Source organism: Vollenhovia emeryi, unplaced genomic scaffold, assembly GCF_000949405.1.
Source record: "Vollenhovia emeryi isolate VEMERY1.0 unplaced genomic scaffold, V.emery_V1.0 DF939220.1, whole genome shotgun sequence".
Classification (NCBI taxonomy): domain Eukaryota; kingdom Metazoa; phylum Arthropoda; class Insecta; order Hymenoptera; family Formicidae; genus Vollenhovia; species Vollenhovia emeryi.
In genome coordinates, this window is record NW_011967146.1 from 334320 (window position 1) to 350994 (window position 16675).

Sequence of the window (16675 nt, forward strand, 5' to 3'; positions counted from 1 at the left end):
ACCGTACGATACCGCGCCGAGTGAAAAACAACAAAAAAACGTTGAGAATTCGTTGTCTCGCCTACGTAATGGAAAATTCCGTACTTAATATTTTAAATTACTTTGTTCCGCGGCTGTTACAACGTTTTGCGTATCATTCTGCGGACTTATTGGTATTGATTAAATTAACGATTAATTCTGTTCAATCGAGAAAATGTTTCGAAACAAAAATCGTTGTTACTTAAATTCTAATTATTAAGATTAGAGATTTTATCTCAATAATTGAAGCATACAAATGTATATTACTAAATTACAAATCTTTATTTATTATGAGCAAAAATTATCGATGTATTTACTTTAATAATAATTTAAATTGATATTAAATACTTTACTGGAAATGCGCGCGCTATTTGGTTTTAATTTATATTTATTCATCTTCTTCACACATTAAGATTTTTTTTATGTGAAGAAGACGTAATCTGACGTTGACACTCTGTCAAAATACATATTACATGATCTCCGTACTGACAGCTACTCGTAGTAGAAAGCCAAGCAAGAAAATCAGCATTGCGAAACAGCGTCAATAATTGAATCTCTTATACATATATCGTATCTCATTAGTTATTGTATCTCATTAGAAGAATAAGAATTTCTTTCATCCTCCTTCACTCAATTAGATATTTAACTTTAACTTCTTTTTTTTAACTTTTCTCTTAGTTCCTAACTTTCTTTAAGTATATTTTTGTGCAACTGTCAAAATTCACATGCGTGCTGAAGTATGACACGAATCTAACAGAGAAGTGAAGCATATCGCACTTCGAGAAAATCAATCGGCATCGCGGAAAAGAGGTCTCAACCAGGGATTGAATATAAGAGTTATTTTTAAAACAAAAAGTTCATTCGAGTTATCAAGCCTTACTGTACCAACTGACCAATTTGAAGTTTAATTTCGCGAAAAATCTTTATTTGTCCGGGTCAACAAACAAGAGTTATGTTTTATTAATATTTTTAAAAATCATAGATGATTTACATCTAGAAGTAAAAATAAATTGTTAACCTTTTTCCCATTTCGATAAAAATTAACTGTTAACATTTGAAAGATTTGTATTTTAATCAGAAATAAGAATTGTTCTGCGATTTTTATTTTTTAGAAAGCGTCGTATATTTTACTCGTACTTCTGTTTGCTTTTATTTACTTTTAAGAGAGCGGACAATAATTTATTTTATAACAATGCTCTCTTAAAGTCAATCAGTGGATTTTCATTGGAAACAGTGAATAGTCTACGATTTTCAGTAGTATACGTATAACTGCAAATCAGTAACTATTCACTGCTTTCAATGATAATCCACTGATTGACTTTTAGAGAGTAATATGAAAGTAGAGCCAAACGCACGGTAAAATATTTAAAAATCACCCTTACGCCTCTCTTCGATAAAATGAAATTGTTACACGTATATCTCCGTATGTCGAATTTCGAGAATGAACGTGATAACACGCAAGTTTCAATAAACTCTGCCGATATTTTCCGACGGAATGGCAAGCGCGTTTTAAGGTAAGATAAACCTCGCTATGATGCGAATAATACTCAGGATAAAATGAGCACGAAGACAATTCCGTCGAAAGCCCAAGAGTCCTCTGTCCGCGGACATAATCCTTTTTACGCCTATCGGCGAAGTTTCTCCGGCGATCCTGCCACGGAAAGGGAAGCGTAAAGTGCACGATTTACCGAGTGATATCGCGAAACCTGCGCGAGGCAGCTTTTTACAGCCGTAATATAAGTAGTAAGGATTAAAGCTGCAGTCCGACTACGCACGTGCGACTATCGCGACTATTTCCATTAATACTGTTCATTAATACCAGCTGCTACCTGCCGGCTAATTAAACACGCCTTTTGGAATAAACAATCTCTCTCGATGGATAATTATACACACGATGTATCTCCTTATCAGGCTGCATATTCGCTGATAAGTATCCTGCGCGACCGCGGGACCAACGTACCGCGCGTTTGGATTAAAAGAAACCGAAGGCTGGAGATTGTAACGTTCGACAAGTCTCAGAATTAAGTATCGGTGTTAATTGCGTCCAATCTTACCTCCGGCACCACTCGGTACTATGATACAAACCGGCCGGATATGAAATTATTTCTTATATTGCATTTACATAATTATCATGTAAATACACGTATCTTATTTACAATTCGCGTTAGATATTTTTGGATTAAGCAGCACAAATAAAATATCCTTGCACGAATTCAATTTACCTAAGTTTTAATTAAGTCATGTAACTCCTACGACTCGTACTGATTAATGTAATTATTGAAATCCGTGAAATTATGGGTTTACAGTTCTTCCTTGCACACAGAATATTTTTTTCACTCGGATACACGTGTGCAAGAAGCTTTTTGAATAATTTAAAAACTTGCTCCGTAAATGTCTTTCTGAGCTTATTAACGTTAATTAAATCTCACTACCGTTGTTAATGCCGGCTCGAATCATTCCCCGTCGTCTGCTTCGCGTCGTCGTATCGAACACGTCGCAAATTATGCCGAAACCTTTTTAATTTTTCTAGCGCGAGAAAAATGTTAGAGGTATTTGAACTACATCGTCCATCACTTTTATCGGAATGTGGAATATTTTCCGTAGAAGCCCGAGATGGGAAACCTGTCGTGCGCTTTTCTGTGCACGAAGATGAGAGCGGAGGGATCGTAAATCGCGATGGCTGCTTCTAGGTGAATGGGGTATATAACAGCATTGGTAGGAGAATGGCGCGAGGGAAAGTCATGACAGAAAACAATCTTGATGGCATAAGCCACTTGCCTTCAGTCTTCCGCGAGTCCACGGACTTGGCGTTTTCAAATAAAATAATTTTCTTACGGAAGATCGCATCCGTATGAGAGCATTGATAATTCACAGATTGACCAGTTTGCCGAAGCGCAATATCAGCGGTTACTCTAATAATCTTTTTATAAGATCGTAACGCAACATGTGGACAGAAATAGTTGCTCTTATTATAATAATAAAGTCTTCGATTATGAGATAGACTTCTAATCTGAGACAGCAGGCTTGCAACATCCAAATTCAGTCACAAATCTCTTTTCGCAACTGTTACACACTCTAACAATGAATTTTTTTAAAACAGATTTTACTCCAGGAGCAATAAATTCACGGTGGAGCCAACAGATGAGGCCTCTTAATGCAGTAGAAACCCCACTATCTCTTATTAGGAGCCTGTCCCATAATAGGGGACTTTCCTCTGTATATACACAGCATTAGCGGACACACACAGTTATTACATAATTATAATCTTGTCTAATTAATCGCAATTTTGCAAGAGCATGCATTGAAACTTACAATTCGCCAAAGATGGATTCTCTCCCTGGTATCTGAAATTATAAAGGAACAATTAACAACTTACATGTGAACTGCAATATAACATATTTATAAAAAATTCGACATATTGTAGGTACACACGACAGTCTCGAAATAAGCGAACGGTTCCTCTGTACAGAAACTGCCGTGTGTGTGTGTGTGCCGGTACCCTCAATGAGTCTTACAAATATGGTAATCGTCGTACCGAGGGCGATAAATCAGTCCGCGACAAATGGGAACATACTTATGGCGACACTTTCTTTATGTTAATTCTCCAAGTAAATCGCGCACTCGCTGTGATCCGCCGTTCTTCACCGACAGAAAGCGGTCGTAGGCAAAGCGTACTGTGCGGCAATATTGCGACAAGACGATAGGAGGTGACGTGGGAGAACGGGCATAGAAGAATGCGTAATTGTTTTGAAAGAGACCGAGCTTCGTCGCCGCCACCGCCGCCGCCGCCGCCGCCGTCGTCTTTCGTGTGGGATGTGTGAAAGGCGGCCTAGCCTGCCGACGCCGAGTATAAACGACGAGGACAGGTTTCGTTTCTTTCGCTGTCCACATATCCGCCATTCCGACCTCTCTTTTAACGCGATCCTGGCGCATGCACGAGAGCAGAAATCGCCGGTCCATAATGGATATATGAACGTGCAATACGCGTAATTTTCGATTTATCTCGTGGCTTAACCGACGCTGCGACGATTAAGTTATTTCGTAAAATCATTTATGTGAGAATTGTTTCAAATTTTTACAGTTTATTCTTTACATTAATACGCAAAATAAGACCAATTAAATTAAAATTGACCGTCTCAAAGTTCTAAAAAAAAAATGTTAAAGTTTGCTATGTTACACGAAATATTACGTGTAAGACACGTTAAAAATATTATTACGCGTAACAATATAATTCGTTGTAATATTATTACACGTGAAATATTATTTACACATATTATTGCGTTAAAATATTAATATTTGCGTTTGTAAACGGAAATGATGGCATAATTTTATTTTTTTAAAGCTTAACTGTGAATGAGATTCGTATGAGAAACAAATATGTTATAAAGTAAAATAGAACGAATAACTGGAAAAAAAATCAAAATTATTGACCGTTCCGTTTCAACAATATAAACAGTTAAAACTGAAAAATGGGAAGAATTATGTACTAGACATGAGTATAGTGTAAGAGATGGAAACAGAGCCTCGAACTATAATCTTTCGAATCTATTTTATATTATGTAATAATTGTAAGGGTATTAGCATAATATTGCATCAAGATGTATCATTGTAATAATTGAGTGCTGGTTCCTGTCTGGAAGAAACTTTTGAGCATTACTGTCGCGAAACGACTACCTTAATCGGCGAATACTTGTTGAAAACAATAGGTATATTAATTGATAGAAAAACTAAAAATTTAAACGAAAATTTATAGAAATATGCGATATAACTATTTCATCTTCTATAAGAATAAAGTAACTCGAATTGGATTTCTTGATATTATGAATGCACAATAAAATGGATTTTTTAAAAGTTAACTTCTATAAAAGCTTGTATTTGATGTTGCAAAAGGATGCAAACTTTCAAAATTCGAATTAATTCGCAGCTAATAATACGCTACTCTTTAAAAGCTATTCAGTGGATTATCATTGAAAACAGCAAATATTCACTGACTCACAATTATAATGCACTGATTGACTTTTAGAGATTGAATTGAAGAGTCTCCACGCTGAGTTTATCATTCCAGCGTAAATTTTACTCGAAATTCTAGAGAGTTTCACGAAATCCTCTGTGATTAAAAACGAAAAAGATTTTTCTCATTAAAATTTCCCCGCGTTCTCTTCTTGAGTGTCCAAAACCGAAGAAAACTTTTCATCCTATTTCTGCAACGTTCATGTCGAAACAGCGGAGATATTCTAGAAGGAATTTCCTACCGCACGAACACATCTCTCATCGGTGTGTATTCGTTATACGTCGGAGCCACTCGAAATTTTGAAACAAGATGTATTCGCTCGCGAGAGGCAGACAAGTGGGGGCATCAACAATAGGGATTATCAGCATTGGCTGATCCGACTTCAGGTTGATATTGGTCTCTCGAGCCCCGACATATTGTAATCACGCGGATATATTGTGCTCGTGCAATGCACTTTCGTCTCCCAGCGTCTCTCTCCTCGTGCTACACTATCCACCACCAACCCACCCCCAGGCATCCTCTTTTGGTCTCTTTCTTCGCGTTCGTCCATTTCCCCCGGCCTCTATCCTCGGCGATCAATGCTCTCCTATCCTACCGATAACTCGATAATATTACACGCGAAAACCGCTTCCGACGTGCTCGCCCAGTCAGCGAGCCACTTGTGCGAGCAAATAACCAGTTATCGGAAAACCGATTTTATTTTCGAGGAGGAGCGGTGGTCCCGATTTTTTTTTCGCTTATCCCGTGCTACTCGATCCTTCTCCTCGTTCGATCTCTCGCTCTCTGGTCTTTCCTTCTTTATTTTTTCTTTCAGGTTTGCTCTATACCGTGTACAGTAGGCGACAAAGATTGGCGTGATTAAGGTTGAACGACGCAATTCTTTTTCTGAACGCGGAATTGTACAGTGCCTCTTTTGTCAATCCTTTGATTCCAAATTGTGAAATATAAATTATTTAAATTTTCTCGACTGTAGTCAGTATTGTGGTGCAGCTTGTACCTTTTATCAATTTCTATTTAAAAAATACGTTTCTACTATATATAATATACATAGAGGAAAGTCCCCTATTATGAGATATGTCCCCTAATGTGAGATAGCAAAGTTTCTGCTAAATTAATAGGCGTCTTCTGTTGGTTCCACCGTGAATTTATTGCCCTTGGAGTGAAATCTGTTTAGTGGAAAATTGATTGTCAGATCGTGTAAACGTTGCGAAAACAGATTTGTGATTGAATTTGGACGTTGAAAACCTGCTATCTCGTATTAGAATCCTATCTCGTAATAGAGGACTTTTCTCTACATATATTAAACACGTTGTGCGTGCTTTACGAAAATTCAGACGAAGCGACTTTATATTTCTCTAGCGCAAAAGGACTTTGAACTTTATCGTCTGTTACTTTTATTGGAATGTGAAATATTTTCATAGAGGCGCACATTACGAGCTAATTATCAGAGAAAAGGCACGAGAAATTTAAATCAATCTTCAAAGTTGTCTAGAAATTAATAAATTAATTAAAATCTGGATACCATATTTATTTAACTTTTCTTTTCATAAATATACCTTGACTGTGTGTTTTAGGTTTTAAAGGAATCGATGATAGAAAGGAACCAACAGCTGTCCGAGTTGAAGAATCTTTTCGGCTATTTAGAAGAACATCGTTCTTTAAAAGGCTACGACGGCTCGAAGACATCACGGTGAGTTTGCATGATATTTTGGCATGAATGTATGAAAAATATTACCGACCATAAATATTTATAAATAAACACTATCGCAGACCCGGATAATAATACAAGAAAAATTTACTGAAGCATATAATGAAAAGAAACGCGATAAAACAACCTGTTTCTCCGTATGAGTAAAATTTAATTTAACTAGATTGATACATCTTGCACGATAAACTATTTATGATTTATTACTGATTATAAAAGTTAATTCTTCAGTGAAAATAATTTGTTTCGTGGCATATTAAAAAATTTAAAGAAATTTATAACGCATTTTAATAAAACTTATATTCATTTATATTATATTTTTTATCACCAAGATACATATATATGTGTGTGTGTGTAATTTCGTAAAAAACCGACGCGGTTATCCGGGATCAAGACATCAACGGCACAGAAAGGAAAGAGTCAATTGTACCAATTGAAGATTGATTACGTCGGTGTATCGACGACCGAGATTTAGCGCGGCAATGCAATTTCTTTGTCGTCTTTACTTTGTACCAGGACCTTTGCGCCTCCCCATCTTCAACGCATCCTGGATCAATCCTTTCTCCTTCGATACCGGATCTACTGTGGGTTTCGCGACAAAACGACCCAAGCGTTTGAACGGTTTGCTGCAAGATTGATCTCATACCTTTTTTTGCCGCATCAGTCTTTTCTATACGTTTTACTTCTTTTCCATAATCCTCTAATACCTCAAATTTATATCACTTAATGCTGCATCTATTTGAATATCTTAGAAACAACTTGCCATAATTGCAATGATTATTCTCACGATGCGGATAGAAACGTATCTATGAATATCAATATTGGAGATAAACGGTCTGTAAAAAGTTAAATTATGAAATCATAAAATGAGTGCAACCTTATATTGTAAGTTCACAATCGAGCCATAATTATCACTGCTTGAAAAAATACAGCTACTACAGCTTACAACTATGACGATATTTGGAGTTTATACAAGGAGCAAGTTAAATCCAAGAGATTCCTAATATTACCACCTGTTACTTTCAATTATTATCAGTTAATTTCGTTCGTGTGTCGCGATTAGTCAGACCCGTCTCTTGGGGAAGATATCGTAAACCTATTTCCGGCAACGGTGTAATAATATTATGCGCGAAGTGCGATTGATTATCTGGGGATTGAAAGAGTATATTTAAGTGTGTCTGACATTTACATACATTAAATATAAATCATTGTTAACTATGTTATTGACGACAAATAACTTTTTAATAGTAAAAAATCGAAATTATCTGAGTCTTGTTTAAGCCTAATTTCGCTGTCTCGTTTTTTATGATATAGCTATACAAAAATTTTAAGAATTCTCATCCAATTCTACTAAATGGAAATTCTGATAATCTGCATAAGATCTAAACTGTGTAATATTGTACAATTAGTAAAATGATTCGAATGAAAAAATTGCTAAAATGTATACTGACAAGTGTACAATGAATTTTAGCATATATTCAGCTAAGAATATAACAATGATTTCGTTAATATCTTAAAATGTCAATGTAATATTTTTATGTAACAAATTGTAGAAGAAAGCAATTTAAAATTACATAAAAATTGTAGTTAGAAAACGACGCCTTTAAAATTTAAAGCAGTTTGAAGAATAAAGATATTAGATAAAAATATAATAAATATGAAAAATTAAGAATATTTGGAATAAGGTTCTTTTAATTATGAAGATTTTTCGATCGCTTTAAATAAAATATATTCTAAAATAATTGTAAGATCATTTACATTCTCTTGATGTATGTCTTTGAAATAGTGCAAATCTTGCTTAAACATATGTACGTATCGGCTTGATCTGACTTCATTATATTTCTGTCATGCGAAACTTGTAACTATGAATACATTTGCAACTATACATTACCTGAAATGTCTTTACTGACGTAGCGCTTATTATGATCCGTAAGATTTTGCGACAAGAACAATAGAGTTTTAAAGTCGTCAAGCTGGAATTTACATCGAGATGTAACGCATTTTATGCAAAGAGTTTATAATTCATTATTTAGCGTTTACTTTATCGTACGCATAACAATTCCATTAATTTTTTACTGCCAATAGAGAAATTTGGAAATTTCTACACACACACATACAATACTATTTGAAAATTTACAAACAAATCTTAAATATAAGTATCTAAAGTCCCAAAATCCAGTCCGTGTATAATAAAATTCCAGAAAAATTTCTAATCAAACACCGCAATAACAATATTTATACTGGCCTTACGCTCGCACATATCAACAATATTCAATTCTTATATACAAATGTACCGTACAGAGTGCTAACTTACAGTTATTTATAAATAAAAATAATCTTGAGCTGGTAATTTTAATCGCGTGGATTCTTGCGACATAGATACGCAGCAAAAATCATTTACAGGGTCGTGCAATTTAAACGCATACGTGTATATGTATGCCCTCACCGTCGATAACGTTTTCGACGTCAGCCACGTCAACTCGTTTCTCTCGAACGTGCGCATAAATCCCTTTATGAGCGTCGTGTCACGAATTCACGGCTTGTCGCCGATTTTATTGCATGGCAGATTGCTCGGCGTAGTCGCGGCTTTTACGCCGCTGGATAGAAGTATCGAAACTTCCGGCATTCCGTCTGACGATACGCAGGAGAGAGGCTTCGAACGCAAGGTGCATACGCATGGCGTGTCGAACGTGCGGCGTGTGCGCCAGACGCATAGATGCGGTATAAATGCATATCTCCCGTAATGTACGGACCGTCTCGAATTTAGCCTGTCGAAGCGCGTGACGATGTTCTTTTAACGGGTTGAGTGGCTATATGTTATAAAGTCGATATTTCCGTACTGATAGAATGCTTACGCGCGCGACTTTATAAACGTCTCGGTCCCTTTTACATAAGCTTTCTCATATGTCGTCCAAGATTCCTCTTGGCGGATAACTAAAATAAAATTCAAAAACGTGTCCACGGCAAATGAAGAAAAGATTTATTGAAGATACATTATAGTATCGTTAAATCGAGATATTAGAAAAAATAATATTTTATTATAAACTCCTGTTTAAGATTTAGTTTTCTCGCCGTCAGAACGCAGAGCAGTTTCATATATCGCGACTATATAAAGCGCAAGTTAATCAGTTAATATTATCTACTTTCGTGACATTATATTGCGAGAGATGTGCAATTTTTCTGTCTGGTACGTGCATATCGATATCAGACGCGACGATGGACGTAGGAGCCCGCGTGTCTCGAAGCTATAACTCAACGCGGTGATAATTGTCGCGAATTAGTTCTCTAAATCAGTCGTACACCCTTGCATTCTCTGCCACGGCCCCCTCCCCCCCCCCCACTCGTACTTATCGCCGTTAAAGGGCGGCTCTTTCCTTTCCCTCGATCGCGTGATCGTTTGGCGTAAATAACAATTAAATAAAACTCGAGGTACGAACTCGCCCTCATTTCCTGTCTACTTTTTCTATCTTTAGCCACCGGTGAATTATACCGTTGTCATCATAAATCCCACTTACCCGTGATACGCATAATGACTGATAATTAGATGAACCATCGATTCGCGAGAATTTTGTCTGATCTCATCTTGCCACTTTCCTCGTTTCCGTTTCTTTCGGAGCACTACATTTCTATGTCTCTTGTACAATATCTTTGGCTGCTTTTTTAAATGATACCATTAGAATAGCCGATTTCGTATTATAATCCAATGATGATCGAATTAATGTAAAGATTAGTCGCCGGCGTCGGTGAACAATGGTGCAACGATATCGCGAATGCAATATAACGATATCACGAATCTAATTAAATAGGTGATGGATCGTTCTAACGTACCAATTTATATTTGATAATAAATCTCGCATTGCAATTCCGGATAATATAGATAAATTTCCGATAATCGGGGCGGAGCAATAAATTTCTTCCAAATCGGGCGATCGGATGCAGGTGTATTACAGGTGCAATACCTGTCGCCAGGTATGACCGCGCACATGGGGCAGGTGATTGCCGACAGGATCATTCCTTTGTGATCTGGAATTGATCTTGATGAGCCGACCTTGTAATACATAGGCGCCAAATTTTGATATTCCTTCTAATGTGTCCCAGATACCATCGTTGTTATCTGAAATTTATTCCTAGCGCCGACGTGGCGCGAACGCTACACGCGTTATGTCGACACGTACTTTAATTGCCAACATCCATAATCTCGATAAATGGCGGTAGAAGGACGGTAGGAGCGATTGTTTTATCAGCGACGGAAAATGCTGATTCACGTGTAAAAGGCGATTATAGAGAAAAAAAAGTGTAATTAATGTATCCATTGCTCGAGGTACATTCATATTAATGACGTACATTATTGGTTGTTATATGAATATCTGAATGTGAAATACGCTGGAAATATATGAGGAGACACGCATACGCATAATTTTAAATATCGTCTTGTAATCGAAATTATGCATACGCATGTTTTTTCGTTCCTCATCTGTTATTTAAGTTTCATTCATATTCTTCTCTCTCCCCCCCCCCCCACCCTCTCGCTCTCTCTTTCTCTCTTTCTCTGTCTCTCAATTCTAGCATACACACACACAAACACACGCGCGCACACACACACACACACGGAGTGTGATTACATATATAATCCTCTTTTACTCCCGTTTCATTGGAAATATCCAACTATGCAGGTGTAAGACATGTACCTACGTAACGGATTCCACCTGCAATACGGCCAGCAGTTAACTCCTAATTAAGAGTATCGCTCTTTATCGTCGATCGTTCCGTAGCGATCCGCCGGACGCGTACTCCGCAGAATTTATTCACACACTCGTCGGCTCAGGTTTAGCATTAGATACGATGCGGTTGCACGTAGTTACCGGCGCGATAAGGATCAGCTTCATTTTCCCGCGTCGAAGTCCTTTAAATGGAAACGATTTTCATCATGCAGAGAAAATGAGTGAGCGCTACAGTTCTTTATGGGGGGGGGGGGGGGAGATTAATTTTAATGAACGCCACGGCCAGTACGTAAGACGGGGATGCTTTGTAAGACCGCGCTCGGCGGTCCCCAGCTCGGCTATACGTACAAATCCGTTGCCTGTGAAACAATCATTATTCCCGGCAGATCGTCTGCGTTATTGAGCAAGAACGGGACTTCCGTCGGGGAATCAGATACCGCCGCTCGCATGTGCAACGCGGCCAGATGCGCACACCTAGGAATCTACCTATCCTCTCCGCGTACCTGGCCTGCCTACCTGCGATTCCCCGCGTGCATCCGTGTAGGAAGCGCCTGTGCACAGATTACAAAGTGGATATTGGCTGCACGAGTTGCATTCTCTATGATCTGTGCCATAGCGCGGATGAACCAGGCTTAAAGGTGCCTCCACAACTGGCCGCGAACGCGACGCTTTTTAAATGGAGCTCTCGCAGAAATGCGCGCAGGTGTTGAAGCTTTTTGCAAGCTGCTTTCCTCATCTTTCACATAGATTCGGCCAATTCTGTATTCTCAAACCAAAAGATGTGGTCTCTACCTTACTAAAATTAATCGCTCGCATTTCCTGAAAAGCGCACCATGCATCGTATGACGGAACTGTATTCTTTTACTAAAAAAAAAAAAACAAAAGGTATTGTTGCGTCTTTTGAATGCGTCCATTGTGAACGTAGCCTGCAATTAGAATCGGCCGACACATGTGAGCTCTATCAGAACGTCGAACGAGAGCCTATGGAAATTGGCAATTATCGCAACCCATAACTAAAGGTCTTAGTCGTGCGCTCTATCGAGACATAAGGTCTGCACGCAGTGTCGGGGGTCGGAGTGCAGGGTCATTACGCAATAATTAGAAATTAAAAAGCGTCGCGGTGTCTGCGCTTCCCCCATCGCATTAGCTATCTCCCCCTAATGCACCACCCTCCCGCATTAGAGGGTCCTCCTTCGTCCTCATGTCCGGTATATCCTGCATCACGGTTAGTTCGTTGCAGTTAAGCGTATCGTCAGCTGGCGAATTGCATTTCTGCAACGATGTCTATACGACAGGTTAACGAACCTGCCGCCCACCTACGTCCCCTCGGTTCTATCTCATTTCTTTTACGATGCAGAACATCGAAGAGGAGAGGCAAGGACATCAAATTGCCGTCAGAACTACATGCAGGTAGTAGCGGCTGGTAAACACCGCTTGAGGAACTGACCTTCTCCTCTTCAAGTCTCATTATACCTCGGTTTATCTTCTTGTGGCGTAATGCGCGGCCGAATGAGAGATCGATGGCTTTCAACGGCTTCCAATAAATCTGCATTTCGTGCGCATAACTGTCCGCTGCTTACAAGCTTCGTGTCAAAAGTCATATTTGATCATGTATTTATGTATCATGAAAATAAATGTATCGCTGAGTTTTATTAGCAATTCGATATTTTCGCACATTAAAATTGAACAATAGCGAATTACAAGACATAATTTATTTTATCGCATTCTAAAACTTTCGTTAATTAAGAGAAATATATTAAACAGTAATTTAACATTTTATAGATAATTTTATTATTTCACAAATACTTTTTCGGTGTTGGCTTTCGTTATAAAAGAATTAAAATTTTGCTAACTATTGTAAGTCGTGTGCCATTTTCTATAAATAAGCATAAAAATTAAATTGAATATTGATTTTTCCTTCAGACAGTATTTCGGGATACGTGAAAATTGGTTTGATGCTCTCTGATCTATTGATTCATCGTGCACGAGACAAATGTGATCAGCGCGTAATATGCGTTCGCCAAGACGTGGCGTTAAATCTTTCTGAACAGCCCGCAGGTAGTAAACAACTTTATGATTTATCACAAAAATACCCGCGAAATAGGAAACCGTGCACGTGCTGGCGCATTTTCATTTGCGACTGTGCACTGTACGAAAGGCTCGCAAGTCGCAGGAGTATCCATCTGTCCATGGCATGGTTTTCATGTGGGAAAGAACTCTCCTCTTCGCTCGGAGTAACGCCCAGGGAACTGGTTTCTACCTTCGCCCCTTCTCCTCCCTAGATCCTACCTCGGACCTTTCTCCTTCCTCGCCACGAGAGAAACGTCTCCGCGGATTCTGGATTTTATGAGTTTCTAATGAGAAAGGATTGCATTAGCATGCGGGGCAACGGCGTGAACGATACGTTATGTCCCCTATGCGTTGCACGTGTATCAGGATGAGGCACCAAATTATTTCTACCTCTTCGACAGATGGAGAACGTGTCTCGAAGAGTGCCTTCCAACTTCCGAGGATTCCGTTAAGAACATATATCTTGCAAGCAAATGGTTTCGACAATTTGTCATCGATGAAATTACAAAATTGTTCACATCATCGCGGTCAGTAAATAACCAAATAAACTCCGTGAGATATTTATAGTACTTTGAGAAAACTGCGAGTTAATTCTAGTTATGAGGTAAAATCGTTCCCCATATACACATATCGACTGATCTCTTTCGCAAGGTCGTATCTCGATTTTACACAATTTCCGGTTTTTCCGTTTAAACGCTCATTCTGGTCCTAAATGAGTGTTTAAGCAGAAAAACCGAGAATTGCGTAAAATCGAGATACGACCTTGCGAAAGAGACCAGTCGATATATAAAGAACACATAAGTAAAAATATACTTTCATTGAAAAGTTTACAACAGTATCTATGTAGTGTAATTTTGTATACATTTAAAAAATTTTTAATCTTAAATTTTTTTTAATTAGAAATTGAAACCTTTATTATATTAAAAAATATTAATATAACCAGTTTATGTATAATTAGTTCCTTAAATTTTTTAACACCAGCAAGAACACACGTGGTTCGCGAATGACGAAAAATTCGAGAAAAGTTGTTATCGATTGTAACGGTCGTAATGTAGTCAGCTTTGGTCGTATTAATTAGCTTCATGTCAGTACGTGGCAGCAGTTAATTTAATAATACTTTTTAATTTATTTTCAGCCTTATTCTGCATAGCTTTTAATTTAAACAATTAACTTTTGTTGCTCGTAACTTAGCTATACCGGTTGTAAGTTTATGTACTTCGTAACGATAAATAAAAAACCTTAAATTATCTGTTGTATTATTATGTCCGTAATCAGCATATTGATTAATTATTAATGATTAATTATAGTTTGTCATCTGTTCTTTTCGTTTACTGATTTATTACATGAACTTTAAATCCCATTACGTCTTTTTACAATGATTATATCGGATAATGTATCTTTTTACTTCAATATTTTGATTTTTATATACTTAGAAATATTAATATTTTGCATTATTTACGTACTATTAAGCATGTCTTAATAGTTTATTTTACTTAGATATAAATCTTTTAAAATAATATTATGATGTCGAATACGAATCGAATCCGATTCGAAGATTCGTTTTCCATTCACTGATTGAGTGTACGCTTGTATATGTCACCAATGATGAGATTTTAAAGAATCCATGATTTCGCATATATTTAATAAAACAAATTTGCACATTGCATACTTACACGTTAAGAAAATATATTTAGAGTATACATATTATGAATATATTAACTATTAATATACTCGCAATTTTACTACGTCATTGCCATCAAAATCGTCATCGATTATTGTGTCTTATAGTAGGCCAATACATTTTCATCTGGTATGCGTTTATCCTGCGAATTGGCATTTGAATAAATGAATATGATAACGCAAGACTCGTACGATAGCCATAAAATGCGAAGAATGTGCATACACACCCTGCATTCTGTACTTACGAGCCGCGAGTATCGCGGCATCTGCATCACATCACAAAATAACGATTCGATTACCGCTAATATACGAAAATGGCGTAAGTACAGGCTGCACACTCGGAATCGAAACGTAGCGCAATTTCATTCGATTATAATCGCCGGCCCTTTATCCGCCAGCCGCGCGTCCTGTACGATCATTCGATTAAAATTACACGAAAACATTACTCGGGCCGATCGGCAGATGTGCAGTAGGAACGAATGGATTTCGAATGCATGAGCGATCCAAGGCGTGTTTGTCTTCCCGTAGGATCGCCCGGGCGCATACCGATGTTAGCATAATAATTGATCCACGATAGGATCAGTATCAGTACCATGCAAAGTCACTCTGGATGATTGGCCATGACCGCGATGTAACAGAAGAAATATTTTTTATCTCTCTTTTCGTATATAAAAAGAGATACCGAATGTCATTCGATATCTCATAATACGTATTTATGAACGTCATGGAAATTTTTATAAATTAGTACAAACGCACGAGGGCTCATATTTGCCTTCTAGTTAAAATTTGTGAGTTAATTTTTTTATCGTTATATTGAATTGTGTATTAATTAAATTTCATGCATAACAAAATTTTCAATGCCATTTTCTCTATATAATTTTTTTATTACACGCGGAGAGAATTTTCTTTTAAAATTTATCCTGAAAATCATGTAATTGTGGGTGAGAGTTTTCTCAAATTTTACCATACATTTCACTAGTAAAATGTATACTACGTATAATTACTAGTAGAATATATGACAAAATTTTAAAAAAAACTCTCATAAACTTCTTTGAAATGCCATGTTGTCCCACGATTACATGATTTTCAGGATAAATTTTAAGAGAAAATTCTCTCCGTGTGTGACCACTTTTACAAAATTATTTATCTATTACGTATTAGGTAAGTTATCTTAAAAATATGTTTACTATATATGTAGGGATCTGGGAGCGAGAAGGCCAGAACTGCGAGATTGTGTTAGTCCTCTATTAAGTTTATTAAAATATCGGATATGACAAAAGGACTGGGAGAGACGTGCTGTATCTGTCGCCCGTCTCTCTACTACTACTACTACTATCGCCGCTCGCCGCAGGAGCGCGCTCGCTCCATACGCGTCGCGTTATCCACCGTTCCTACACTCGGCCATTCCTGACTTTCCTTTGGTCCCCGAAGGAAATCCTCTGTAGGCCTTCATATAGTCGGCCGCCGATG

The 16675-nt window shown here is 37.5% G+C and overlaps 1 protein-coding gene across 1 annotated transcript in view; it reads left to right on the forward strand.

The window, feature by feature from the left end:
- Window positions 1–16675, forward strand: part of LOC105560841 (UPF0489 protein C5orf22 homolog) — a 310466-nt gene that overhangs the window by 172883 nt on the left and 120908 nt on the right. The window contains exon 4 of the mRNA XM_012010305.1: window positions 6604–6719. Within this exon, the coding sequence (XP_011865695.1) occupies window positions 6604–6719 (116 nt within the window). The remainder of the gene's footprint in view (window positions 1–6603; window positions 6720–16675) is intronic.